The 27085-nt window shown below is 38.6% G+C and overlaps 2 protein-coding genes across 2 annotated transcripts; one reads left to right on the top strand and one right to left on the bottom strand.

Moving 5' to 3' along the window:
* Positions 1 to 13239: 13239 nt before the first annotated feature.
* Positions 13240 to 17469, bottom strand: LOC103437273 (PTI1-like tyrosine-protein kinase At3g15890). Its single transcript, XM_008375747.4, has 4 exons — positions 16973 to 17469; positions 16124 to 16271; positions 14338 to 14600; positions 13240 to 14235 (listed from the first exon to the last, which is right to left on the bottom strand). The coding sequence occupies exons 1-4, from the start codon at positions 17014 to 17016 to the stop codon at positions 13560 to 13562; spliced, it is 1131 nt and encodes a 376-aa protein (XP_008373969.1). The 5' UTR covers positions 17017 to 17469; the 3' UTR covers positions 13240 to 13559.
* Positions 17470 to 18960: 1491 nt separating this feature from the next.
* LOC103437313 (histone deacetylase 19-like) lies at positions 18961 to 19933 on the top strand. Its single transcript, XM_008375789.1, has 2 exons — positions 18961 to 19020; positions 19433 to 19933. The coding sequence occupies exons 1-2, from the start codon at positions 18961 to 18963 to the stop codon at positions 19931 to 19933; spliced, it is 561 nt and encodes a 186-aa protein (XP_008374011.1).
* The last annotated feature ends 7152 nt before the right edge of the window (positions 19934 to 27085 follow it).

The following is a 27085-nucleotide window of genomic DNA, read 5'->3' as shown; positions in this document are numbered from 1 at the left end:
ACTGGCCAGAGGGAGGAACTTTCCGATGGGGTCGCAGCACCAGCAACGTCAGAGCTTGAACTTGGCGCCGAAGGACTCCGATGAAGGCGACCTGATCTTTTCTCAAAGAAACACCGGACTCTCTCTCCCTCTCTCCTTCCACCGCAGCACCTGGCCCCCTCGACTTCGTCCTTCCCTGCAAGTTCCTCCGGGCTCCTCATCTCCACAGCCACATGTCACTCCAGGAACCTCCTCCTCCGTCTCTTGCCTCGCAGCTGCCAATGACTTCAACAACCGCCGTCAAACGACTAGCCGGTCGTGAAGCTCGAAGCACTATCTTCTCCGTCCTCCTTGCTCCGCTCCCTGCAAATTCATCTACCCACCATCCTAATTTATACAGAAAGAAATACAATTAAAAAAAAAAAAAAAAAGAGGTGGTGGTGCATCTGGCACCACGTGAAAAAAAGAGGAATGGTGAATCAAAGATGGGGTACAGCCCCATGGCAGATCAAAAGTTTTTGGTGGTGCATGGGCACCATGTGCAGAAAGAAAAAAAAATTGTAAAAAATAAAATAAAATAAATAAATAATAAAAAAAATAAAAAAATGATGGAACTTGGTGCATCCAGCACCAAAAGAAAAAAAAACAAACGCATAGAGAGAAATAGAAGGTTCATTTTATTTATTTTTCTGGAAATTACATAAATTAAAAAAAAAAAAATCAAATCAAATCAAATTTACAACAGGGGATATTCAAGGACGATCAGGTGGCGCTTCACAACTCGGCAGAGCTCCAGGAAGAGAAGGCGTCGGAGGTTGGCTGTTTGAAGCCTCAGCAGTCGGTACAGCCCCAGAAGATGAAGGTAAATGCTGATGGAACAAACCCACAAACCTCCGATGATCAAGTAAAATCTGACCATCAGATTCCTGCATCTGGTCAATTTTCCTCTTCATGTTTGTGGCATAGTTGTGTGCAAGCTTGTGCAACTGTTTATTCTCATGCTTGAGCCCTCTGATCTCCTGTTTGAGATTCATCACTTCAGCCGCCAACGATTTAACTTGACGGGTTCGAGCAAATAGGCGTTGGGCCATGTTGGACATAGAACCCGCACACTGCACACTAAGAGCCAGGGACTCCTTAACAGCCAACTCATCAGATCGCCTGGAAAGTAGTCTGTTATCTTTGGGAGTGACAAGGTTCCGGGCCACCACCGCAGCGGTCATATAATTCTTCATCACCGAATCCCCAACGGTGAGAGGACCAGTAGGGGATATGAAGGATGGGCGCCATATATTGTCTGGAGAAGGCGGGACTGCCTCTTCACCAAGATTCAAGTCAAAACGACGGTCGGATGGTCCAGACATTTTCAAAAGTGTTGAAGAAAGAAGAGGTCGGACGAATCAAGACCTTAGAAGTGCAAGAATGGAGTTTCTACAAGCGAAAATTCAAGTGTGCTTTGAAACGAACTGCGTGCCTCTATAAAAAAAATCGGCACTCGACGGGATTTCAGAGATCGAAGAGGCAAGCTCAGAATTCGAAGACGCCGATTCAAAAATCGAAGAGGCAAGCTCAGAAATCAGAGAGGCATATTGCTTTTCCAGACGCGTCAGCACCCATCACACGCAAACTCAGCTCTGCGGAAATCACGGGTAATTTGTCGAAGCGCCGATCCCAGTTATCTAAGAGGCGCCAGTCTTTTTCAGCCGCGTCAACACCTGTCATATGCACACTCAGCTTGGCGGAAATTACGGACAATTTGTCGAAAATTTCTGATAAAGAAACAAGCACGTAAAGCCATATAGATCAATCACGCATCGGTTGCCGACACGAGTGAAAGAATAGTACTTCTACAGATATCAAAGAACTTCCTATAATTGTCTACCTTCGCCTTCCATAGCAAGGCAGACACACATAGCCTCTCTTCATCTCAAAAAAAATGTTTTCCCAACGAAACCTCTCAAGTCATTCAGTGTTCCTTATTCCTTGGAGTACCTCTGCAAGCCAATGACTCCAAAGCAAAAGTATCTCATATCACCAGGGTAGAAAGCAAGAGTATCTCATATCATGCACTCTCCCTGTCCTTTCCTTTGTCCTTGTTCCTACCTACAAAGACAAGGATAAAGAAAACAATATGCCGGAACTTCCACTCAAACTCGGGTAAGGAACCGACTGCTTGGAACCCTTCCCTGATTGCCTACCTAGCACTGCTCTCGAGTACTCGCCTTCCACTGCTGCTGTACTTTCAAAGAGGCTGCCACATCTGCTTGGAGGACAGATAAGGCAAGTGAAAATGATACTTTGCAGCATGTGGAGACAAGGTGCAGAAGGAACAAGCAGAGAAGAATGCGGTCTGCACGGTCAACTCAGCAGAAGGAGTCCGAACTGAGGAACTCGAGAAGCTGCCACATCTCCCTGAAGAAACAAGCAGAGAAGAATGCAGCATGCACAGTCGACTCAGCAGAAAGAGTCTGAGATGAAGAACTCGAGAAAATGCCGCATCTGCCTGAGGACGGTGAACTCGTTTTGACCCTCAAATTCTTGGGTCGACTTACTAGGCGTTGTGGGCTGCACGTGCCGATTCACCACCCTTGAATCAAATCCTTAAAGACCAAGTCACCAATTGGAAGAGGAGCCCATCAATCTCGAAGATCATACCGTTGACCAAACTACTCAGGTGTGAATTAGAAAGATTGAACAAAGCAACAAGTCGTCACCTTCACCTCATGCCTGCTTGTCATGTGTTCGAATTAACCTTCAAGAATCAAGCCTCAACGGCCTTTGAAGAAGTTTCCAGCCAAATTCAAGATCAAGCCTCGACGGCCCTTGAGGTAATCACAAGTCCGATTCAAGATTAAGTGTCTACCACCCTTGAATCAAAACCTAGTTCAAGAATAAGCTGTGGAAAAATCAACAATTGGAGGAATCCAGAAAATCCCCCAATCCAGTTCAAGATCAAAGCTGTGGAAAGTCAACAAGCGCAACAAAATACGTGCCGATTCATCCACTACCAAAGCCAAAGATCATCTACCACATGAAGCTCCTTGTGGTCCAATTTCAACCTTCAAGATCAAGCCTCGACGGCCCTTGAAGAAATTTCAAACAAAGTTCGAGAACAAGCCTCAACGGCCCTTGAAGAAATCTCCAGCCTGGTTCAAGATCAAGCCTCGACGGCCCTTGGATCGACATCTACAGTAAGGGACTTCAAAACGCATCTCCTACACGTGACAAGCACATGTATACGACGCGCCTTGAAGTGGGGGCATTGGTAGACATCGAAATTTCGGTAAATAAATGTTGACCGATAAATCAAAGTTTCAACGCTCATGTATTACATAAATTTTACACGTAGTGTGTGACTCAACGAAAATTGAAATGAGTTGGAAAAGTCATCAAATAGGACACGTGTCAACACCTGGCAGAAACGACTTATTTCATCTGGGACATTATATTCAAAATTAGGCCTTGGAAAATTCTATAAATACAAGCCCATTTCATTCATTTGAGGGAAGGAATTCATATGGCACCTTGAAGCTCTGAAGCCTTGAAACTCCGAAACTCTCAAGCATCCAGGTTCCCGAAGAATCAAGAAAGCCTTCTTCGTTCTTCGTTCATCGTTCTTCCAAGATCAAGCCTCAACGGCCCTTGAAGAACTTCCACCAATTCAAGATCAAGCCCCGACGGCCCTTGAAGAAAGCACCATCGTTCATCATCCGTTCATCCTAAGACCAAGCCCCAACGGCCCTCTGGATCAACAAACGTCGACAAATCTACACATCCAACCGTTCTTCAAGATCAAGCCCAAAAGCCCTTGAAGATCCGTTCATCCCTAGATCAAGCCCCAACAGCCCTTTGGATCAACGACATCAACAAATCCACACATCCAACCGTTCTTCAAGATCAAGCCCAAAAGCCCTTGAAGATCCATCCATCAACTGTTCATCAAGATCAAGCCCCAACGGCTCCTTGAAGATCCGCTCAAATCCACCTTCAAAGATCAAGCCCACGGCCCTTTGAAGAAACTTCCAACTGTTCATCCAAGATCAAGCCTTGACGGCCCTTGGATCAACAAAATATCCACAAATCAGCACCTTACGGAGATCGAATCAGAGGATCAAATTTGAGAGAGATTGTAACTCAAAATCATCAAACACAAATATTTGTTTGTGCACGTTGTTCTTGTCTCTTTCGTTTCAGGAATTTTCCGTGTTCACAAATATTTTAAACCAAACCATTGTCACGTAATATTTATATTTTAATATGTGTATTTATTTAATCATGTGATATTCATACTAAAATATGTGTATTTATTTAGTCATATCATATTCATATTATATCACGAATTTATTATATATCAAAAGTATAATTTACTTATATTATAATATATAAACTAATAACACTGCGAGTTATGACACTCAAAGATTTGTCTCAACTTCTTTCATAACAAACACTCACTCACTCTATCATTCACCACTCGAATTAACCTCGGAGAGTGATAAAAACTTTAGGCGCATATTACTTTTGACTTAAAGGGTGACTTTATTGGAAATAATTGAATTTGGGGGCCATACATTATTGTTCCAACTTCCAACTCATAATTAAGGTTTTGTTTGGAATAAAAGAAAGAAAGTAGTTATATGTAGCCTCGCATATAGGTGCTTTTTGTTGGGATGCAACTGGTCCAGAGGTTTTATTTAATATTCTTGCTCAAGATGTAAACATTTCAGTTAAAATCTAATAAATTTACCTTTGACAAAAAAAAGAGTAGTTATACATGCATGAGTTTTACAATTAATACCATTATTAAAATATGTTATTATTCGTTTGAATTTGGCTTTAATCTAGAAATTTATGTTTTAACTCAAAAATTTATGGTTTAAATTTTTAGCTCGAGATTATTAAAAAATGAATTTAGAATAATATCTTTCTTAAAGTAGATTTAAAAAAAATAATTATGTAGACTATCCTAATTTAATTTTATGAATATTTTAACCTAAAAATATTTAGATGCCGATAAATACTGAAAAATAACTAACTGACACCGTGGAGCATTATGAAAGAATATGAAACACATAAAATATTTTTTTTAACTTTAGCCGTTGAATTTAAATTTGAACGGTTGGATATTTTTTTTTTGTTTTTACCATTGAATTTTATCATATTAGATCTTAGTTGTTGGATGCAATGAATTTATAAATATAAAACTAAAAATAATAGACATATGTGGTGGGCCAACCCCATTAACTCAAGGGGAGTCTTTGTAACAACCCGTCCTTAATTTTACGATTTTATTAATTTTAAATGTGTGTATTGACCAAAATACCCCTAGAATCCTCGTCAATACGAACTTTCGGTAGCTAAAAACCTGAAGGGGCGCAAAACCAAAAAAGTGAGTGGGCAAAAACAATGCTCTTTGAAACCATTTCTCTTTCCAAAGAAATAATAATAATAATAATTCCTCACCATAAAACTCGTATAATTTCCCAGAAAATAATAATACATACATAGATAGAAATCATGCTTGAGAACAATGAAATAAAAGTATATGCCATGTTAGTTATGTCAGTAATAGATATGTAAGCCAGGTGATGTGAATCAATATAAAATGATATGTTAGCCGGAGTCACCTAACGTGACCTGTACGGCTGAACCTATAGCTCATAAACCACTCATGCACATTAGTCGGAACCACCTAATGTGGTTTGTAAGACAGGCTAGGTGTAAATAAGTACGCTCAAGTGCTACTATCACGTGAAAGCTGTGCGAAGTATTGCAAGTCACCTACGAGTCGAAACCACCTAATGTGGTCTGTACGACAGGCTGACACCTGTCTTGGATCCAAGGTGAGCGTGCAGTGCGGGAGGTGAACGATGATGTGAAGGCTAGGCCCTGGCCTCGAACGAAGCACTAACACCGGGGTGCAGGATAATGAGCACTAAATGCATCTAAACATAACCATACACACTGCAATCAATATCATCAATATGTACTTATCTGAAGCTTACCTGGGCATCCGCAACGTCATGCAATAATATGCATACACATACTAATGCATGTACTAAAATGAAATGCAACTATGACATGACACTTAAAAACATAATTCCATTTAAATCAATTTTTGGGCAAGTGTAAAACATATATACGTATATATAGAAAACCAAAAGCCCACTCACCTGGAGTCCGCGCTATAACTCTCTAGCATGAATATCGAGGCGTCACAATTGATTGACTCATAGAACAATTATCAAATCACGTCTCAACATTTTTATCAATAAAACACATAACTTACATATCCTATTCGAGAATATCTGTACGTTGGATTCCCGATATGTAAGTATATGATATCCTCAAATATTATGTACTATATCGTATCAAGGTTTGGTGACGATCCAACGATCGGATCGTCGATTCAGATAATTATCAAGTAACGCACCTTAATCAAACTAGATTCACAATAATCAAATCACATCATATGGATATCAAATCTGAGATCAAGATATCAATTTAGCGTAAAATAGCATCGGCGTCCCACTGGCCACGTGCTGCCCCGACTCGGCGGAAAATTCAACTATTTCTAAAAATTCTCAAATTTTACAGGAATGAAGATCTCAATGAGTGTAGCAACTTTCATACATGTGACTAAGGCCAATTTGGCCGATAAAAGCATCAATTTCATGAAAATCCGTCGGAACCCTATAATGGGTGGCTTTCGATTTGGCGTTGCCGATGCTCCGCCGCCACTAGCAATGCCTGGGACTTGTTCCTGGGATTAGGAGGAGTACATTGGTGGTGACAATTGAAGGAAATTGTTGTAGGATCGGCGGATTTGCTGCCGTGCACCCACAAACCCGTACGGTTCGTTCATCATAAATTCATGGTTAAACCCAATGAAGTTTGAGTGGAAATGGAAGAGGGGAAGACGTTGGTTGATTTTTAGGTGATGGTGAGGTTCAGATCGTCGAAAAAAACAATGGGAAGTGTCAATATGAGTCGGGTCGCACGAGAAGGAACCAGGTCAAGGTGATCTGGTGCTCCTCCACTCCTTCATTTCCCTTCCTTTCTTCTCTCCCTTATTAGTCACTCTCTTCTCTCGATTGGCTTCAACATTTCCTCCTTTCTCTCCTTTATCCTCTATCTCCACCACCCATCATCTCTTTGCTTTAATCTGGGCCACACACGTGGCTACCAGATTTTTCTCCAAAAATCTAGAGTATTCCAGAAAATAATAATTTTATAATTTTGCCCTTAACTTTATTATTCGTTCATAACTCCTTCGTTATAACTCCAAATCACGTTCCGTTTGTGCCCACGTGTTCATAGCGACGCATACTATGAGGACATGCCAAGAAAATGAGTCTTACGTGACACGACACGACGGTCAACAAAAGTCAATACTTTGCCTTAAAGGGCATTTTCGTAAATTCACTTATTAAAATTATATAAACCATAAAATTGGGAACGGGTCATTACATAAATTGTCCCTCATTATTTTATTAATTTATGTTGATATTTTTGTGAGCTAACGGGGCCCATGCCCATTCCTCCCATGCTCCAATTTCTCCTGATCACCACTCATTTTCTACCACCTCACCCTACTCTTTTCCCTCTCAAACTCTCCCACATCTTTTTTCCCTCTCGTCTCTCTTTCCCTCCATTCACTGGCGGAGGCATATTAGGACTAGAGTAGTCATAGGCTTACCCTCACTTGTAAAAATAAGATTAGTATTACACCTTGCTTTGCAACCTGTAAAGTCTAGACTTTAAGGTTTGGTTTTTCTTGTCAATGTTGTAATTGTACCACATGCTCAATTTAGCTTTAGGCTTTTCTCTGTTTATGAGTTGTGTCTGCTGGGAAGAAATGTTCAAAGATGTGGCACATCACACTTCAAAAGATTTGTTCATGCATGTGCATTTCACGTCTACATTCCTGTTTCATTTTGACTAGCTTAGTTGTCTAGTCAACCGTGCGCACGGATTTCCAACAAGTTGGGCACGTAAATTAAGACCTGCCCACATGGGCTAACTAACAGCTTTCTGGCGAATGTTTATTTTTCATCCTTGATCTTTTCAAATCGTTTTGAAGCTTGACACGTTTCTTATGGGTTGAAAAACAAACCAAAGCTTTTGGGGTTAAGATCCTTAGCTGGTTCATTTGTTTCTTTGGGGGTTTTAGATCAGATTTCCTAGTGAGAGAAAAAGAGAAAATGGCATTAAGACCTCACCTTCCTCCTTGTTCTTCATTTGTGAAACCTTAGTTGCAAAACCTTCTTACATGCATTAAACACCCAATCATTGAAGAATAGGGTTGCATTATCTTTGGTTTTACATTAAATTTGTGGTCAAGTGTTTCTAGTTTCAAATCTTTAAAACTAACCCATTTTAGGATCCTCGTCAATTTCTTCCTTCAACAGTTTGACTGGAGAAACTGACTAGACATTTGAATCCAAATCTACATATCATTGCCATATCATCATATTCATAGTTCGTGTGCTGGTTTCGGTGGCACAAGGTGAAGAGCTCAGGAGAAGCTGCACTTCGTGAAGACCGAAAGAATCCATCTTGTGTGAGGCAAGGTTGCACAAATGTACAAGTTGCTCTGTAGAGTAGGATCTAGAAATTGAGCTTGTGTGGTTACTTTGTAAGAAACTTGATTATACTAGTGGATTGGACTTAGTGGAGAGTCCCCGGTTTTTTAACCCAAAGGTGGATTTTTCCATCAAAAACATCTTGTGTTCAAAGTTATTTATAGTGTGCCACATATCTCACATACCTACATGCTACATGTATTGTAACATCCCATATCGACCAACGGAGAGGGGGTAATGTGTCTTATATGTACATGCTCCCTTCCCTATAACATGAGACCTTTTGGGAGCTCACTGGCTTCGGGTTCCATCGAAACTTCGAGGTTAAGCGAGTTTAGGCGAGGGCAATCCCATTATGGGTGACACATCTCACTTCTCTTGTGAGTTCCCAGAAATAAAACCGTGAGGGCGTGGCCGGGATCCAAAGCGGACAATATTGTGCTACAGTGGAGTCGAGTCTAGGATGTGACAAAATGGTATTAGAGCCACTATTTCGTGTGGTGCGAGTGTGCCAACAAGGACGTTAGGCCCCTAAGGGGGTGGATTGTAACATCCCACATCGACCAACAGAGAGGGGGTGATATGCCTTATATGTACATGCTCCCCTCCCTATAGCACGAAACATTTTGGGAGCTTACTGGCTTCGGGTTCCATCGGAACTCCGAAGTTAAGCGAGTTTGGGCGAAAACAATCCTAAGATGGGTAACCTACTGGAAAGTTCTCGTGTGAGTTCCTAGAAACAAAACCGTGAGGGCGTGGCCAGGGCCCAAAACGGACAATATCGTGTTACGGCGGAGTCGAGTCTGAGATGTGACATATATCACTTGAGTGTTTAATTAGTATGCTCACAATCTTGTTATCAACATTACTAACTTGGAACAAACTGAGGTCATGCTGACTAGGATAAATTTTGGTATTTGAAATTGGTTATTAAATCTTTGATTTATCGACTAACAAATCTATCTTAGTTAACTAGCGGGCTTGACTAGTCAGTCTAGCAGATTATCATTTTTATATACAGGAGATTCTGTTTGGTACCGATTTCACAACCATTCTTAACACTTTAAACAAATCCAATCATTATTTATTTTTAATCCAACAAATTTCATCCCAAATTAAGTATAAAATTTTAAATCGTCATTTATCACAAATTAATAACATTTAAATTAAACCCATTATTCACTTTTAATTAAAAAAAAAAATTGTCTTTCACTTATGGTTTTCCCCTATTCTTCTTAAATGTCATATATTTAACCATTTCAAATCCCAAATTTATAGAGTAAAGAACAATAAAGTTTGTAAAACTCTATTATCCTCTATAAAACATTTGTTTCTATTCTATCTTACCTCTTACTTTAGTTTTAGAGTTTGCAAATGTTTAGTAATTCTCTCTATTGAGTTTAATAATTCTTTCAATAGTGCAGATGACATCATGCAACGGTCTCAGAATATGAAATTTGTCGAGGATAATTTGGTAAGTAGAATGTGAAAAATGGTTGAGATTCAAAATTTTTCGGCCAAACCAACCCAGATTCGACCTTCTTCTTCGTTGGGTCCGGCAAGTGTGACCCAAGAGCCCAAACGGGTCAACCCGACCCAATACAAAAAAAAGGAAAAAAAAAAAGAAAGCCCAAGCCAAAACCTGAATCTGACCCGGACCCATTTAGGAATCGGGCTTTAACGGAATATTCCATCTGAGGATGGAATATTCCGTTAAAGTTAAATGTTGACCGTTAGTTGACTTTTTTGAAATTTTCTCGGAAACCTTCATAGGCTAATTTTGACGCCCAAGTCTGTTTTTTACATCCATTTAGTGAAATTCCAAATTTTTAATGTAATTGATTGCCAGGGCGGTTCAGTTGACTTTTTAAGAAAAGTTGTCCGGGACCCTTCTAACCATATTTCGATGCCCTGATTCCAAATCCACACTCCGTTTTCCCAAATTTAATCATTTTAGTTGAGTTTTACTAACGGGTCCCAATATTATGCTTAGGTGTGATTACTATTGGAGACTTCAGCTTTCCTAGTTCGAACGGCTGCAACCTCGCAAGTATCTGTGAGTGAGTATTTTCTTTTATATAGTATATATATTTGTTTAGTTTCTACATACATATTTAATAATGAAGTTTCTACGTGGTTGCCATAATTAAATTAACGTTTATAAGAAAGGTCGTAATGTTGAGAATTATGAAATTATTTTGAATCCTGCAAGATGCACATGTATGCGTACTATTATAGGATGCCTTAATTATATTTGCGGCCAGGAATAGTGTTATGTTGACTATAATTATCGATTTACTATTACATAATCATAATTATGTTATCCGCTCATCATATGCTACACTGGTGTTTGTACTCGCCGGGGCTAGGGCCAGGCTTCACGTGTATGTTCATATCGCATCGACAAGATTACTTTGGATCCATTGTAGGTGCCAATTTTGTCCTAGATTGATATAGGCAATTAGGACTCGTATGTGACACGTATAACGCCAGTCTTCACGTGATTGTAGTACTAAAGTATAAATCATTGTTACACCCAGTCTTGTTCATGTCAGAATACCTCCGCATGAACTCGTGTGTCAGCATACGTCGATGAGCACCTGTTAGTATATGTTCGTTTATTCGAGATATTGTGATTATTGAATGTTATGTGTTTATTTACAAAATATTATTAAGTATTGCATTCTAGATGATATTACTGTTTACGATAAGTATTTTCATACTATATGTAGTATACTATATTTGGAAACTATACTTGTTTTACGGCGAGGGGTTATACGTTTTCGAAAAGGTTTTTAATAAGCTTTATTTTTAGGCTCACTCATCCTTATTTTTGGCCCCTCCTTGTTTAATGGCAGAGCTTCCGTGTCAATGAGGATTCTTGGCAAACGTTGGTTTAGGAGAGTACCTTTGATGGTATAATTATTATCCTACTTTTACTATACAGTACTTATGCTCTGACATCATGTGTGAATTAGGTTCAATCCCGCTCACATGCACACTCTTGCATTTAGGCACTTTTAGGTTTAAATTTATTCACATTTTCCACCTCATTACACTTTATGGCTTCATTACCTTCCAGGTGTCGGCCATCACAACTCGATTTGAAGTCAAGGTGGACATTCCAGGTCAGGGTGTGTCAATTTTGGCCTAAATTTGCCCCAAAATGAGTTTTGGGTTAAAACTCATATTTGCCTCAAGGGTTGGAGCAAGTTGGGGTAAGTTTAGAGCCTAAAATTTGAGTTTTACTCCAAGGGTTAGAGTAGGTCTTAGTGAGGTTTCCTTTGTTTCTATTAGTGACAAAATATAGAAAACTTTATAAAACAAGGGCAGTGTCCCACAATGCTAAAATGTTTAAATGTATACATGTCATAATTTGTCAATTAAAAGACTAAAAAGTCATTATGTACTTTGTCTTTCTCTCCAACGCAAGGTTCTAAAAGACGCTAGACACTAGTCAGGCGGCGGGTTAAGGCCTAGCATCTAGGCGGCTAGACGGGACTTAGGCGGGATTTAAGTAAATTATAATGCATTGTCCATCGAGACATAATTAGTAATCATGCAGTGCTAAAGAGATGATTAAGGCATCCTTTGGATTCACCATAGCCAAATAAATCTACATCCTGTATCATAACTATATTACCTTTTATTGTTTTCATTAGTTCTCAAGTTTATTCTTCCTTGCATTAAATTAATTATAATGCATTAGTAAGACTAAAGAGGGCCAAGCTTTTTGCTTTTTCATGAAGATTAGTCAGACAACTATCTATGCTCTTTTTAGGTATAAACATTGCAAGAGAAAATTGGTGTAATTTAATCTCAGTTGCTGGGGTGTCTCTATAGAAAATTCAGAATTGTGAAATAATGTGCTAATTTGACTTTGGAAATGCTGTATGGCAGATAATTGATTGGATCACTGACATGCATTTGTTCTGGGGTGCAGGATTGTTTCTCTACCAGACAACCTAGACTTCATGATCTTCAACCATCGTGCCAGAGTGTTTCCCGTGGAGATGGTTTAGAAGCTGAAACACTGAGTACTCTAATAGCACCCCTAAAGATCTTTCATTTATGTTAAAACAACATATTCCATTTGGTATAGAGTACTCTTTTCTTTCGATCTCGAGTACTCTTTTGTTTGTTTCTTACAAATATTTGTTTTATTTATATGTTTGGCCAGTGTTGGTCTGGTCATTCTCCTGTTTGAATATAAATAATGATATTATTTGACTAACGGCACCATGAAGATGAACTTATTCCATGCAAGTTGCTCTCAAGCAAGAGGGGCATGAACGCTCAACAAATGTCGTCTGGTTGAGCAGCATATGAGATCTCTATATGGTATTGCCATTGACAAAACTATTTCCTTTCGTATATACTAATGCTCCACGTTTAGCGGGATATATAATTGTATCATAATTGAAGGAAGATCAAATTGCTGGCCATCATGCAGCATATTGAGTTGTTGTCGACACGAACATGAAAAGTCCTGGCTAGCACACGTGTACAACGATCCTCTCACAGATCACGTGATTACAACGTGAAAGATATGGCTGTGAGAGAGAGATTGTACACGTAATACGCCCGTTGAATGAAAGAGTTTTCAGGTGCAAGGAAACAAAATCCATGTAAATGTGTACAATGACGTAAAATAGCATATTGATAAAATAGATAAGAATTCAGGATCAACGAAATTAATCGTTTCTTTTGTGTATTGCTCCACTTGGTTGCCAAACTAATAAGATATAGTGACTGATGAAAAATGGCAGCCAATAAACAGTAGAAACAGTTCTTCATCTCATTCAGATGCTCAAACCAAACCGAAAAGAAAAGGGTAAAAGGAAAAAGAGGAATGCACACAGATAACACGGCACCCACGAAAACACGAAACCAATCCTTGAAATGAACCCCGGCAATTCTTACAAATTGACAGCCAGTTCCACCTAGCCTTAGGCTTCAATCCAAACCCACATCTATCTACATGTTTTTCACACTTTCTCAGCCATTATGTGCACTCCCAGGCGCAGCCTCCTCTTTCAAATCCTTTTTTTCGTCTTTCTCCTCTGAGATGACATCTGAGCTATGTTCTTCGGCTGCTGTTGTCCCATCATTCCCCTCATTATATTCTGCAACCTGGGGAGCCTTAAATAGTTCGTCATTTTCTAGTTGGACCAACTTCTCTTTCGATTCTCCCTTCAGAAGCTCTACCGCCTCTAGCATAGTCAGTCTTCTCTCAGGCTGACTATGAGCACATAGTAGAGCCACAAAGACAACTCTTTTCAGCTCATCCTCTACATACTTTCCATTGAGTTTGGGATCTGCTATTTCATCAAACTTCCTCTCACATGCCAATGGCAGTGCCCAATCAGTAATCGTGCGTTTCATTGTTGCACTCACTTTCTCAATGGGTTTCTTGCCACTAGCAAGCTCGAGCAGAAGAATGCCGAAGCTGTAGACATCACAACTCTCTGATGCTTTCCCTAACATAGCATATTCAGGTGCAAGGTAGCCTAAGGTACCTTTAACTCTGGTGGTCACATGTGTAGCCCCATCTGGGATTAGCTTGGCAAAACCAAAATCAGCAACTTGAGCCTGGAAATCTGAATCAACTAACACATTGCTAGCTTTGATGTCTCTATGGATTATATGTGGGGTTGCATGATGGTGAAGATAGCTGGATAAATCAAATTAAAACAATAAAATGAGAGAGAATTGCAGACAGAGGAGAAACAGCTTTTACAGTTAAAAAGAGGAGAAACTTGGGTTCAGCACTTACGCAACTCCTTCAGCAGACCCAATTACTATATTCATCCGCCGGGTCCAATCAAGAAGGCATTCAGCTGAGTGCTGGCCATGAAGATGGGAAAGTAAGCTCAAATTTGGCATGTAGTCATATACAATTAAACGCTCTTGCCCTTCTGCACAATAGCCGCGTAAACTGAGCAGATTCTTGTGCCGGACTCGTGCCAGTATCTCAACCTCAACAGCAAACTCCATGTCTGCATTGTTACTCCAGACTTTTAACCTTTTAACTGCAATCTGCATACATATCGGTAAACAATGGAATATAAGCATTGATTTCAAATATTTGGTTTTTGAAGGCAGAAGGTATCTTCACCTACTTAACATTTCATCTTTAGCACATAGTTGAACATAGTAAATATTAGAGTGACTCTTAACTAATTCTACATGGAATTAAACTGGCTTAGATTTATCATTTGCCTGATCTTTTCAGAAAGAGTAATGGACATTAATAATTGTGCACATGATATAACTTGTACAAACTTGTTCTCTCTAAGATGTTAGATCATCGTAACAGTGGTATGGCTTGAACCAAGCAATCTGGTAGTTGCAGGTGAGAACTGCAGATATAGCGCCTCTAGAAGCCTGGTGCACTTCTTCACCTTTTAGCTAACAGTATGTATAACTAATATGCCCAAATATTGGAACTGTTGATGCAGTTCTCAGTTGGGAAGTGAGACCGATGGGTAGAAAATAATGAAATGAAAACTTATTATCGACATACATCAAGCATGCCTCAACTTAAGCAGCTATTAGTCAATCTTAAGAGTTTGTAGCATTAGCACTCACCGCCAAATGACAAAGAAAAACGACATGCCTCATGTTTAGTAAAATTGGACAGGCATATACCCCACCCATGATACATGTACAAATACTATCTCCGTAGTATATCTTCCTCTCAGCGGGTGGATTCTACCATCTGAATGTAATAACGGTTTCCCTTGTTTTGATAACTAATCAGCACCACAATTTTCAACTATATTTCAAATGCACTGAACAGCTTATTCGCAGAGGCAATGCTTTATATTCGATAATTAAATCATTAAAAAACATAAAACAGAAACTCCGAAAATCAAGACTAGAACTAGCTTGAAAGAGAGGAAAGAAAATCCTATTCCCTAATAAACTCACCCACAACAAAGAAATACCTAACTAGAACTTTCACTGTTTACAAATAAACATTTATTAAAAAGATCACACCAGTGGTTCATAGATAGAGCATATGAGTGTTTTGTCCTTACAAGAGTCCAAATCTTGACATGCCTGCACCTATGTCATCCTCCTACAGAGAAAAATTGGTCTCATCCATAGTTTTTCGTTAGGCCTAATCCAAACATTTGATCTAAACCTAGCACTGAAACATCAAGGAATCATATTTAACCACAAAAGCCAGCCTTATGTAATCCTTCTAAATTCATATTATACCAATTCAGAAATTGAATTACTCAAGAATGCCAAACAACATTAAATTTCCTCTCAATCAAGCAATATAAGAAATTAACTTACATTTCCAAAATCTATAAACTTAATGGATTAAACAGTAAATATAATCAATGAGACTTCAGACATCTAACTAAAAATCAACAAACAGTATCCCTTTCCATTTTGCACGTTTTAATAAAATCAAGAACAATGCCTAATCTTTGTTCTTTCACAAAATGAGAAAATTAACAAGATCGATAATTATGTACTGTTGATGTTAACTGAGTAACCAACAGAGATAACAAATATAAACATAAACTGAAAAAGTTAGTGATTACTTGTGATCCATCCCAGAGCTGACCCCAGTAAACACTTCCAAATCCTCCCTCTCCAAGTTTGTTGTCATAATTAAAATTGTTTGTTGCTGCGTGCAGTTCCTTCAAGGAAAAGACCCTCCATGTTGGCTGCTTCTTTCCTCGTACTTTTCTGCACATCAGATTTCCATCAAATCAAATTGAATGCGAGATTGGGTGTTTTAGTGAATCAATTTTCTTCTCAGCAAACAACCAACTGCTCTAAGCAGACGTATAATAGCAGAAAGCCTGCTCTACTACTAATAAACGGAAACCAAAAGCAACCCGAAATCCATAGCAAAGAGGCCAGCTAATAGGCAAATTCCAGTTGATACTTGATACCCTTTTCTTGTTGCTGGAGAAAATGGAACTAAAAGGATGCATTACTGCTAAATGATTGTCAGTGGCCAAGTCATTAGAAACAGGACAGAACAAAAAACCAAACATAGTCAATCCATTGATGCCTGTTTGTAATTTTGACTGGGTCGTTAAGATCCCACTCAACCTCAATTCTTTAGCCTATTATTTTCTCATTCGAAACCGACATTTCGACATTTGAATTGAAAAATTCCCCTTTCCTTCTCTGTTTATCTAGCTAAACCCAGAATGCAAATCCTCCATTCAAACTGCAACCCATAAAAATATTAAAATCTAAGAAAAAACCCAGAACCTAAACCCACTTCAACTTTCATTTTATCATCCACATGATCATATCACAAGATTTTCTCCAAATTAGAATCCACTACTAATTAAATAATAAAACAATATTCTTAAAACAAACCAACCAACAGAAATTATCAAATTCAGCTGGGAAATAAACAATGATTAACATACCGAGAAAATCCCCCTCCGCAACAAAACATTGGACGAAAACCCATAGCCAAACTCCCACCAACAAAACTCGATTATCAGAAAACGACCCCCACAAACCCAAATCAGCTCCTTTTTCTTCTCTCGTACTTTTCCAAGCTCCCTTCTGCTTCTTCTTCTTCTTCTGGGTCTTCTCAACTCTTTCTCTCTCTAGCTTGTTGCAGAATGGAGCTGAGAGAAAACGTAAAGCGGAAGCCGACGAAGAGGATCAGACGATACCAAGCTTGGAACTTCGGTCATTGGGTTTGTTCGGTGGGCAAAAAGCTGCAGTATTTTGGGCGAATGCTGCGCTCTTCTTTGAGAAGCTGAATGATAACAGACGGGATTTGCAGAAAGTCCACACCCTTCTTCTTCTTGAAGCTTTCTTTTAATATCTTCTGTGTTTTTTCAAGTTTTTGGTCCACCTGTTACCATTTTCTTCAATATTTATTTTCAAACCGCACCCAATTTTTTATTTTTTTACAAAACCCAAATTTTTATTTTTCAAACCGCACCCAATTACGGTTTGTATTTAATATTTTCATTTAATTTATTTACAGTTTTGCCATTTTTCTCATATTTATTAGGGAGCGTTTTTGTTTGCAAACCGTAAACTATGATGTATGCTCACTGTATGTATAATTTGTTTGTATCATACTTAGAGCCTCTGTATTTAGATCTCATATAAATACTCGGAGAACTCAAATGTAATTATGTAATAGATGAAGTGGCAAATATGTAATAAGTGAAGAGCCTTTATTTTATAAAAGGACTCCTCACTATCCTCATTAAGAGAGGTCAATTCTTAGGCCATGAGAGAGAGCTCTCTCACCCGTAGAAGCTCTCTTCCTCACATACAAAACCACAAGGCTCACAAACAGAGAAATACAATATCAATGTGGACGTAGCCCAAACATTGGGATGAACCACGATACATATTGTGTTATTTACTTTCTTGCAGATTCACGGTCGGATTTACGTTGTTCCAAGACCCCTCCGGCTTTGTGCATCAACATTTGGCGCCGTTTGTGGAAAACGACACAAAAAGTTATGTCGGTTCTCTTTCATTTTTTCATCTCACCACAATGTCACCGTGAATCTCAGAACTCCAAGATTCCAGTTCTTATTGGCTCTGCAGTTCCTCATGCTAATATAGTCTCAGATGCTCTGCTACTAGTATAAAGTAGGAGATCTAGATGCTTGGGGAATACCAACTTATGCAAATCCACAAGTCTACACCAAATGGTCAAAATACCACCAATTTGAGCTTGGAGATTCTTTTTTGTTCTTATACCCACCAAGCCAAGACTCGGTGATTCAAGTGACAGCACAATCCTACGGTAGCTGCAACCTCAAAGATCCAATCTTACTATTCCCCTCCCTCTTTCTCTCTCATTTCTCTCTCTCTACAAAATACACAGATTTAAACAAAAAACCCAATTCGTATCTCGAAACTCCACAGCCAAATCACAACCCAAAACATCAAAGCTCGAAGCTTTCCAATGGGGTTTCCAGTTAGGTACACAGAGCTTCTGCTCCCAAAGCTCTTCATCCACACACTCACTCTGCTGGGTCAAATCCGAAAGCTCATCTTCACCTTCTTCTCCCTGCTGGGTCTCCAAGATTTCATCGAGCCCGACAATGCCTGGTCTGACCCGCCAATCTGATTCCCGGGGTTCCACTCTATCTCTGCCGTTCTGATCAGGGAAATTCTTCCCTTAGCGAAGTTCTCAGACCTAGTTAACCCGCCCGAGTCGTGCGTTGTGTGCTTGTACAAGTTCGAGAGCAAGGACGAGATACGACGGCTCACGAACTGTTGTCACGTTTTCCACAAAGGGAGGTGGTAGATCAGGACATGATCAACACAATATCATCATGAGCTGCAGTAGCCGAGGTGAGGATTGTGTATATTTAGAGAAAACTGGGGGGAAGATGAGAGGGATTGAGGAAGGAGGTGGTTCTTGGATACGGTGATGGTCCGAGGGGCAAGATCTGAAAGGTTGTTTTTCAAGCCGGAAGACACGAGCTCCATGGTACAAAAGGCGAAAGGCACTGGTGAAGGAGAGATGAAGAATCGGAGATTGAAGGAAAAGTACGATACCAGTCATCTTGGTCAATGCCTCTGATACCAGTCACTTCGGCTACTTTCAGAGGTCCAGCATCAAGGAGTTCGTCGTCTTCGTCGGTCGCACCGTCACCCCACTCACCCGCCGAACCAACACCAGTTCGTCAAGCACAAAGAGTATAAAGTACATGTTTACAACAGCAAATGACCTCTATGCGCTGGGCTTTATGGATGATCATTATCCCATTCGAAGTGCATTTTCTCTGCTTAACTAGGTGCTAGATGAATATCAGAAAAATTTTGATGATTCTTAGAGGACTGCAAAACAGGATGGCACACAACCATGGCCTTATTTAAGTAAGGCTCTAACAAAATTCCAGGACCAGCTGCGGCAGCTCAAGCGGTTCAATGTCGACAAGGACTGCCTTGCCTTTGATAGGTTGTACTCTTTTTGCCAGACCTACGCCGGCGGGTCGGTCAGCGGCGCTGTGAAGCTCAACCATGGGATTTGCGATATTTCGATTAATTGGGCTGGCGGTTTGCACCACGCTGAAAAGTGTGAGGCTTCTAGGTTTTGCTATGTGAATGACATTGTTCTTGCAATTTTGGAGCTTCTTAAGCAGCACGAGCGCGTTTTGTATGTAGAGATTGATATTCACCAGGGAGATGGTGTTGAGGAGACGTTTTACACGACAGACAGGGTCATGACCGTTTTATTTCATAAGTTTGGGGATTATTTCCCTGGCATAAAGGACATTAGCGCCCTTATTGATGCTCAGATCCCATCTCATGTGACATGGCTCACCTTAGCGGCGATCCCATCTCCTGCGAATACCACGAGCACTAGTGGAAAACGGGAAGAAGATAAACTTTCTCAATAACAATACTATAATTATTCCTCTTGTCTGCCATCTGCCAACTGACCATTACAACCAACAAGCGGAAGAGGAAAAACAACAATGAAGATGCCCACACTTTCATCATGCATGTTCCCATTTTCTGAGAAAGCAAAAGCAAAGTAGAAAAGAAAAGAGAAAAGAAAAGAGAAAAGAAAAAACAGAAACAAAAGCAAAAGCAAAGCAGAAAGCAAAATAAGATAAAAAGAAGCAGACATAATTACGGTGGTGATGACATGCAAAAAATGGAATTATAGGCGTGACCCATTGAACAAATGATCGGATTTATTTTTGAATGATGTGATTTATTTATTTTTTGGAGACATTTGTATAAACCCATCAGAGGGTAATAGTACAAAAAAAAAGGCAAGCACAAAATAATGGGCTAGAATGTTATGTGGAGGGCAAAGGCCATATGCCCAAAAGAGTCAGGCCCTCTATTATCACCAACCAGGTGATCAAAAGTACGCCCAATACTCCAAAATTTTTCGGCAGCCTGCCTCTATTATCACCAACCAGGTTGATCAAACGTACAGTCAGTACTCCAAAATTATTCGGCAACCTACTACTATTATCACCAACCAGGTGATTAAAAGGTGATCAAAAGTACGCCCAGTACTCCAAAATTATTCGGCACCCTGCCGCTATTATCACCAACCAGGTGATCAAAAGTACGCCCAGACTCCAAAATTATTCGGTAACCTGCCACTATTATCACTAACCAGGTGATCAAAAGTACGTCAAGTACTCTAAAATTATACTTGAGCATCACTCATGTCAATCATACATAAGCATTCATGAGCATCACTCATGACAATCATACATAAACATTCATGTCAACATTCATGAGAATCACTCATGTCAATTTTCATGAGCATCACTCATGCCAATCAAACATAAACATGCATGAGCATCACTCATGCCAATCAGCTTCGAAAGCTTCATTTACATAGCTCTAGCTTCGAGAGCTCCAGCTTCAAAAAGCTTCATTTACAAAAGCTCCAGCTTCAAAGCTTCACTTGCAGAGCTTCACATACAAAGCTTCAGTACATGGTATACAAGTACCGCCTCCGAACAACAGCCACTTCGGCCCATACATGGATTCAATTTGAAGTCTCCAGCCAACAGGCCCTATTGACTAAAGACTTGGGGGACTACATTATGTACCATATATTGGGCCTCAACTGGGCCTCATGAAAAATACTTGGGGGACTTAGCCCATTATTTATGTACTGAGGAGCGAGCTCTTATTCTATAAAAGGGACTCCCTCACCTTCATTAGAGAGCATCACCACCAGCTGAGCAACCGCCTCGCCTCAAGCATTACTCCTAACCCATTATCCATGTACGAGGAGCAAGCCCTTATTTTATAAAAGGGACTCCCTCACCATCATTAGAGAGCATCGCCGCCAGCTGAGCAACCGCCTCACCGCAAGCATCACTCCTAACCCATTATTCATGTACTGAAGAGCGAGCCCTTATTTTATAAAAGAGATTCCCTCACCATCATTAGAGAACATCACCGCCAGCTAAGCAACTGTCTCGCTGCGAGCATCACTCTTAGCCCATCACTTATGTATTGAGGAGCGAACCCTTATTCTAGGACTCCCTCACCATCATTAGAGAGTATTGCCGCCAGCTGAGCAACCGCCTCGCTGCGAGCATCAACTCTAGCCCATCATTTATGTATTGAGGAGCAAGCCCTTATTCTATAAAAGGGACTTCCTCACCTTCAACGCTATAAGCCGAGCCAACCAAGGCAACATAAGCCACAAACAGAGCAGCCTCGCAACATGTGCTACTTCTGGTTGAGCATCATTTCAGATTGGGCACCAACTCATATCAAGTATCAGTTTTAGACGACATCTACTTACTTTGGCCCACACATGGACTGAATTTCAAGTCTCCAACCAAAAGACTCTCTTGACTGAAGACTTGAGGGACTACTGTTTGTACCATACTTATGGCCTCCGTATTTAGATCTCGTATAAATACTCGGGGGACTCAAATGTAATTATGTAATAGATGAAGGGACAAATATGTAATAAGTGATTAGCCCTTATTCTCTATAAAAGGACTCCTCACTCTCCTCATCAAGAGATGCCAATTCTTAGGCCATGGGAGAGAGCTCTCTTACCCGTAGAAGCTCTCTTCCTCACATACAAAGCCACAAGGCTCACAAACAGAGAAATACAATATCAGTGTGGACATAACCCAAACATTAGGGTGAACCACGATACATCTTGTGTTATTTACTTTCTTGCAGATTTACGGTCGGATTTACGTTGTTCCAAGACCCCTCCGGTTTTGTGCATCAACATAATTATTTGCCAAGTATCATTTCACTTAATTCTAGTTAATTTTTTTTCAAAATTGAAAAAGTAACATTTAATGTGAAAATTACTAGAGTTAAGTGAAAAGATACTTGATTATTTATGTCTCGAATTTATGATAAAAGTATACACCATGGTTTATAGTGGTAGCAAAAATGCTCCCTATTTACTTCTTTTGTTTAGCAGTGGTTACTAGTTTTGTAATCGAGATCAAAATAAGTAGTTAAATTTCAATTACGGATTATTTATGTATTTTTTGGCTAGTGAAAATTCAAAATAAATAAGGTTGATATAAAATAAGAATTCAGTTAAAATATGTCTATCTATTTATATTCATATTATGTCTCGAATTTATGATAAATCAATAATATATTTTACTTATATTATAATATGGGAATTGACAAAGCTATCACACTCAAGATTTATCTCGACTTATTTCTTAAACGAACACTCTTTCACTCTGTCATTCACTACAAGAACTAATCTTGGAGCGTGAAAGGAAACTTTACACCACGTTACTTTGACTCAAAGGGTGAACTTTCTTGGAAATAATTGAATTTGGGGCCGATACATTACTGTTCCAACATCCAACTCATAATTAAGGTTTCTTTGGAATAAAAGAAAGTAGTTACACATGCATGAGTGTTACAATTAATTGCATTAAAATATGATATTATTGGTATGAATTTGGCTTTAAACCGTCCACGTCCTCGGTGGGTTTCCTTTGTTCCAAATGGTGACAAAAGACAGAAAACTTTATAAAAGAAGGGCAATGAATCACAATGCTAAAATATTTAAATGGAATTTCTAGTTAAAATAGTCGTTGAAATTTGCATAATTCCTCACTTTGATCATTGAGAATTAAAATCAATAGAAGTGGTTCTTGAGATTATCCACTATCAATTATTTTGGTCCTTAAGTGAAAAATTATGTTAAATAAGGATTAAAATGACAAAAATATCCTCAAGTTAATAAACAATAGGCCAAATGATTTGACCAAAATTAAGGGTATTTTTGTCATTTTATTATTATTTTATAGAGATTTTTCACGGAATGGCCAAAATGATTGATTGTGGATAAACTCGTGGACCAATTTTATCTATTTCAAATCTTAGGGATCAAAATGAGGAGTTATTCAAATTTCAGGAACCATTTTGGCTAAAAAGCCTAATTAAATATATACAAAGAAGGTTGAGGTTGCACCATAAAATTAATTGGCAATATGAAGAGTAACTCAACTTATTTATAAATTCATGCCTCCCATCAATGTAAGATTCATTTTCACCATGCCCCTTATGTGTGAAAAAATTTCAAACCTAACACGTGGACAACACAAACAGGATGACATGGAGCACGTGTGGCCGTTGGGCTTCACACGTGAGGCAACCTACTTTGATACCATGAAGAAAGTTGAGATTCTATCATAAAGCCAATTGGCAATATGGGGAGTAACCCAACTTACTTATAAATTCATGCAAAGTCCATCGTCCCATCAACGTAGGATTCATTCTCTACAGTATACAAGTAGATGTTATTTGCAAGTGATGACTCCATTGCCTATTAGTTTTGCATACATGTCATAATTTAACATTTAAAAGATTAAAATGTCATTATGCACTTTGTATTTTTCTCTGATGTCTCTGTGAGTCTTCCTGACATCGGCAATGGTGGATTGACGTAAGAAAGTCACCAGCTGATTTACTTTTTTTTTAAGGAAAAAAATAACCTACATTACAAAATGTGGTAAGTGTAGCTTTTCTCTATTTTTATTTTTCTTTTAAATTCTTTCACGAGAATACATGTTAACTATTTTAGAATGCTAATCTATACTCACCCAAATATTTGATTTGTTTTGACGTCTACAAAAGTTAGTATCTAGTTTAGTATGTAAAATCAACCAAAAGTTGTACAAAATGTTTTGAAATAGTCTCATTTTCACTATCTATAGATAAATTCAAAAAAGATGGTGCTATCTCATAAGAGTAATATTAGAGACAACAAATTTTAAGATGTTAATGACGTGCTAATGTTTTATTTGTTCTCTGTATGATCCTCTTCTGACCTTATTCATCCACAAGAAATAAGAAATTATCAAGTTCACTGGTATATAAAGAATGTGTCATTTGTGTCATTGATCTAGAAAAAAAAGATGTGATAACATTGCATGATTGCAATAAGAAGGAAGAATATCCAAAAAGCAAGAGATTTCACATTCTCCTTCAAACTATATGATAGATGGTGAATTGGTTCAAAACCTTTTACTTGCCCTAGTGGAATAATACTAACACCCTTTTTTCTTTAAAAAAAACAAATAATACTATTTACACTAAAAGGAATGGGGTGAGTAATGAAATAGCAATATTTGTGATTCAAATTCGTCTTTGACGAGAATCGAATTTAAAATTTTTCATTTATAAATAAAGAGAAATATCACATACTAATGACAAAATAATACTAACAGCTAACACCTTATTTTGTGGAAATATTGTTCAGTCGATCTCAAAAGTCAAAACTTTCTTGAACCAAGTGAAAACAACTTTCACTAAACCAAATGATCGTTGGTGAATAATTATTGATTTACCAATACGAATCAACCATTTCATCTGCCCCCAGAAGGTTTTAACTTTTCTGTAATTATTTTTCAAAGTGATTTTTAACTTTTAATTGTTCATATTACGCTGCATTTTAAAATTGAACTACTTCATTGACTCTTGTTGTTTGCGAAATTCCCCTACAATACTAATGCAAGAAGAAGCATCAAATAAGTAATAGGATATGCCAAAGTGGCTGGAACGAGTTGATTCTCCATCTCTACCTATAAATAATTGATAAAAAAACTTTAAAAAGTACCACAACCCAAGTGATGACAATAATAATTAGCCAAAATTATATAAAATCTCTTCGAGAAAGCGACAAAAATTTAAATACTATGAACATGGTGATGTGATTACGCTTACGGTGCAAAAAGCAATATGTTTTTTTGTAAGGTGAAACGTAAGAGTAATTTCATTTCTAAAGATTTTGTGTCAACATTCAGTTCATTTATCCACTTAAGCGAACAGTAATAGACTCCAGTAAACAGTAATAGGCCAAAGCATCTCTACCCCTAAAACCAAATACCCTACTCAATTTTATTAAAATATTATTAATTTTTATTATAAAATAATAATTTAATTTTTAACAAAAGCATCTCCACTCCCCTCCCCTGTCTTTGCCTCAGAAGCTCCCCCACCGCTCCCCTCCAATGTGCAGAAGAAAGAAACCCATTAACAAGATGAAGGGATATGGGAAGAACACAGTGGAAGGGATCTATCTCTCTCTCTCTCTGAACCTTAGCCTCGAGGAAGGCGTCGAAGGCCCCCAAACCCCCATCCTCGCCGCCCTTTGCTTCGCCTGCAAATGGGTCTTCTTCAACCTCAGCCTCGAGGAGCTCTGCACCAAGATGTCTATGCGACGCGTTGATCGTGCAGGAGGTTGATGGCCCAGCTGACATCAGATGGCCCGGCATGTGGGTCTGTCGATTTTAGGCCGGTCTCTTGCCTGGCTTGGGATGGGTGCTGGTCAAAATGCTAAGCTGGAGTGGATAGCCTGGGTGCCGGACTGGTTTTTTGGCTGGGTGTTGGCCTATCAGTTCCCCGGTGGAACTGCTCTAAGTCTTAACACGTTGAGGACAATAGCCTTACTTAAGTTGAGAGATTTTCGATGTATTCAGAATACGGGGCAATATGTCACATATTATTATATAAGTGGTGGAATTTTTTTTTTTTTTTATTTCAAGTATCTCTCAAATTATATAATTAAATGTGATATATCGTCTCTTGTTCTGAGCACACTGAAAAATCTCTTATCCAAATCTAACTTAAAATTTACTAAACTAAAAGTCAAAAATGGTAACCTACAAGTCGATGCCGTACCAAAGTGGCGGTGTTTTTTGTTAGTCCTAGAAGACAAACCTTTGTCTGATTGGAGCTTTCATAAAATTTGGCAGTTGTCGATCAAGGTTTATATGGAGTGACAGTTCTAGAAGGATGCACTGCTATTCTTGGATTATATGTAATGCATTATTTCTTCTTCATTTGTTTGGTAGTTTGTAGATCAACTTGTCGTTGATTGGAATATATTCTGTTTGGGAGTATTAATTCCACATCAAATAAAGTGTTTATATTGTCAATTAGTTTTATGTCAGAACGTATCTCAACTTTCTTCGCCTTCTCCTTCTTTTCTATTTTCTATTTTCGTTTTTTATTGTATTCCATGTAACATAGCACATGTGGGCGTAGTCATGTTGGTTAAAACAAATGTGCTCTTTCTATGCACTTAAGTTCGAATTTCCCTCCTCACAATGCAAATAAATTTAAATTAGAATACACTTGTATAAAAAAAGATTGTATTTCCTAGTAACATATGATAAGTTGCCACTTAGTACTACGGTTTGGTGATATTCCTCTTCACTTGGAAGTGAGAGGTCTTATGTTTGAATTTCATGAATGGTGAATTCGGTACCAAATTAAGTTGTTCATTGTATAGCTTAGCGAAACCCTATCTTCCCTTAATGTAAAAATATGGATGTATTCTAAAAAAAAATATGCTAAGTTATTTTCAATGCACCGAAAAATTTAGAGTAAAAGGTTATTTTTGACTCTTTATTAGACATCTTCCTACCAATGTACACAGAATAAAGGGAGATGAAGGAGAAAGATACTACATATCAGATGATCCTTTCGCAACCAAACCCAGCTAATACCACAAAAGAGGCAAAGACCTTGAAATATAATTAAAAGTAGGTAATTCACCAACCAAAATA

This window comes from Malus domestica, chromosome 17 (genome assembly GCF_042453785.1).
Source record: "Malus domestica chromosome 17, GDT2T_hap1".
Lineage (NCBI taxonomy): Eukaryota > Viridiplantae > Streptophyta > Magnoliopsida > Rosales > Rosaceae > Malus > Malus domestica.
This window is presented reverse-complemented; position numbering and strand designations above follow the sequence as displayed.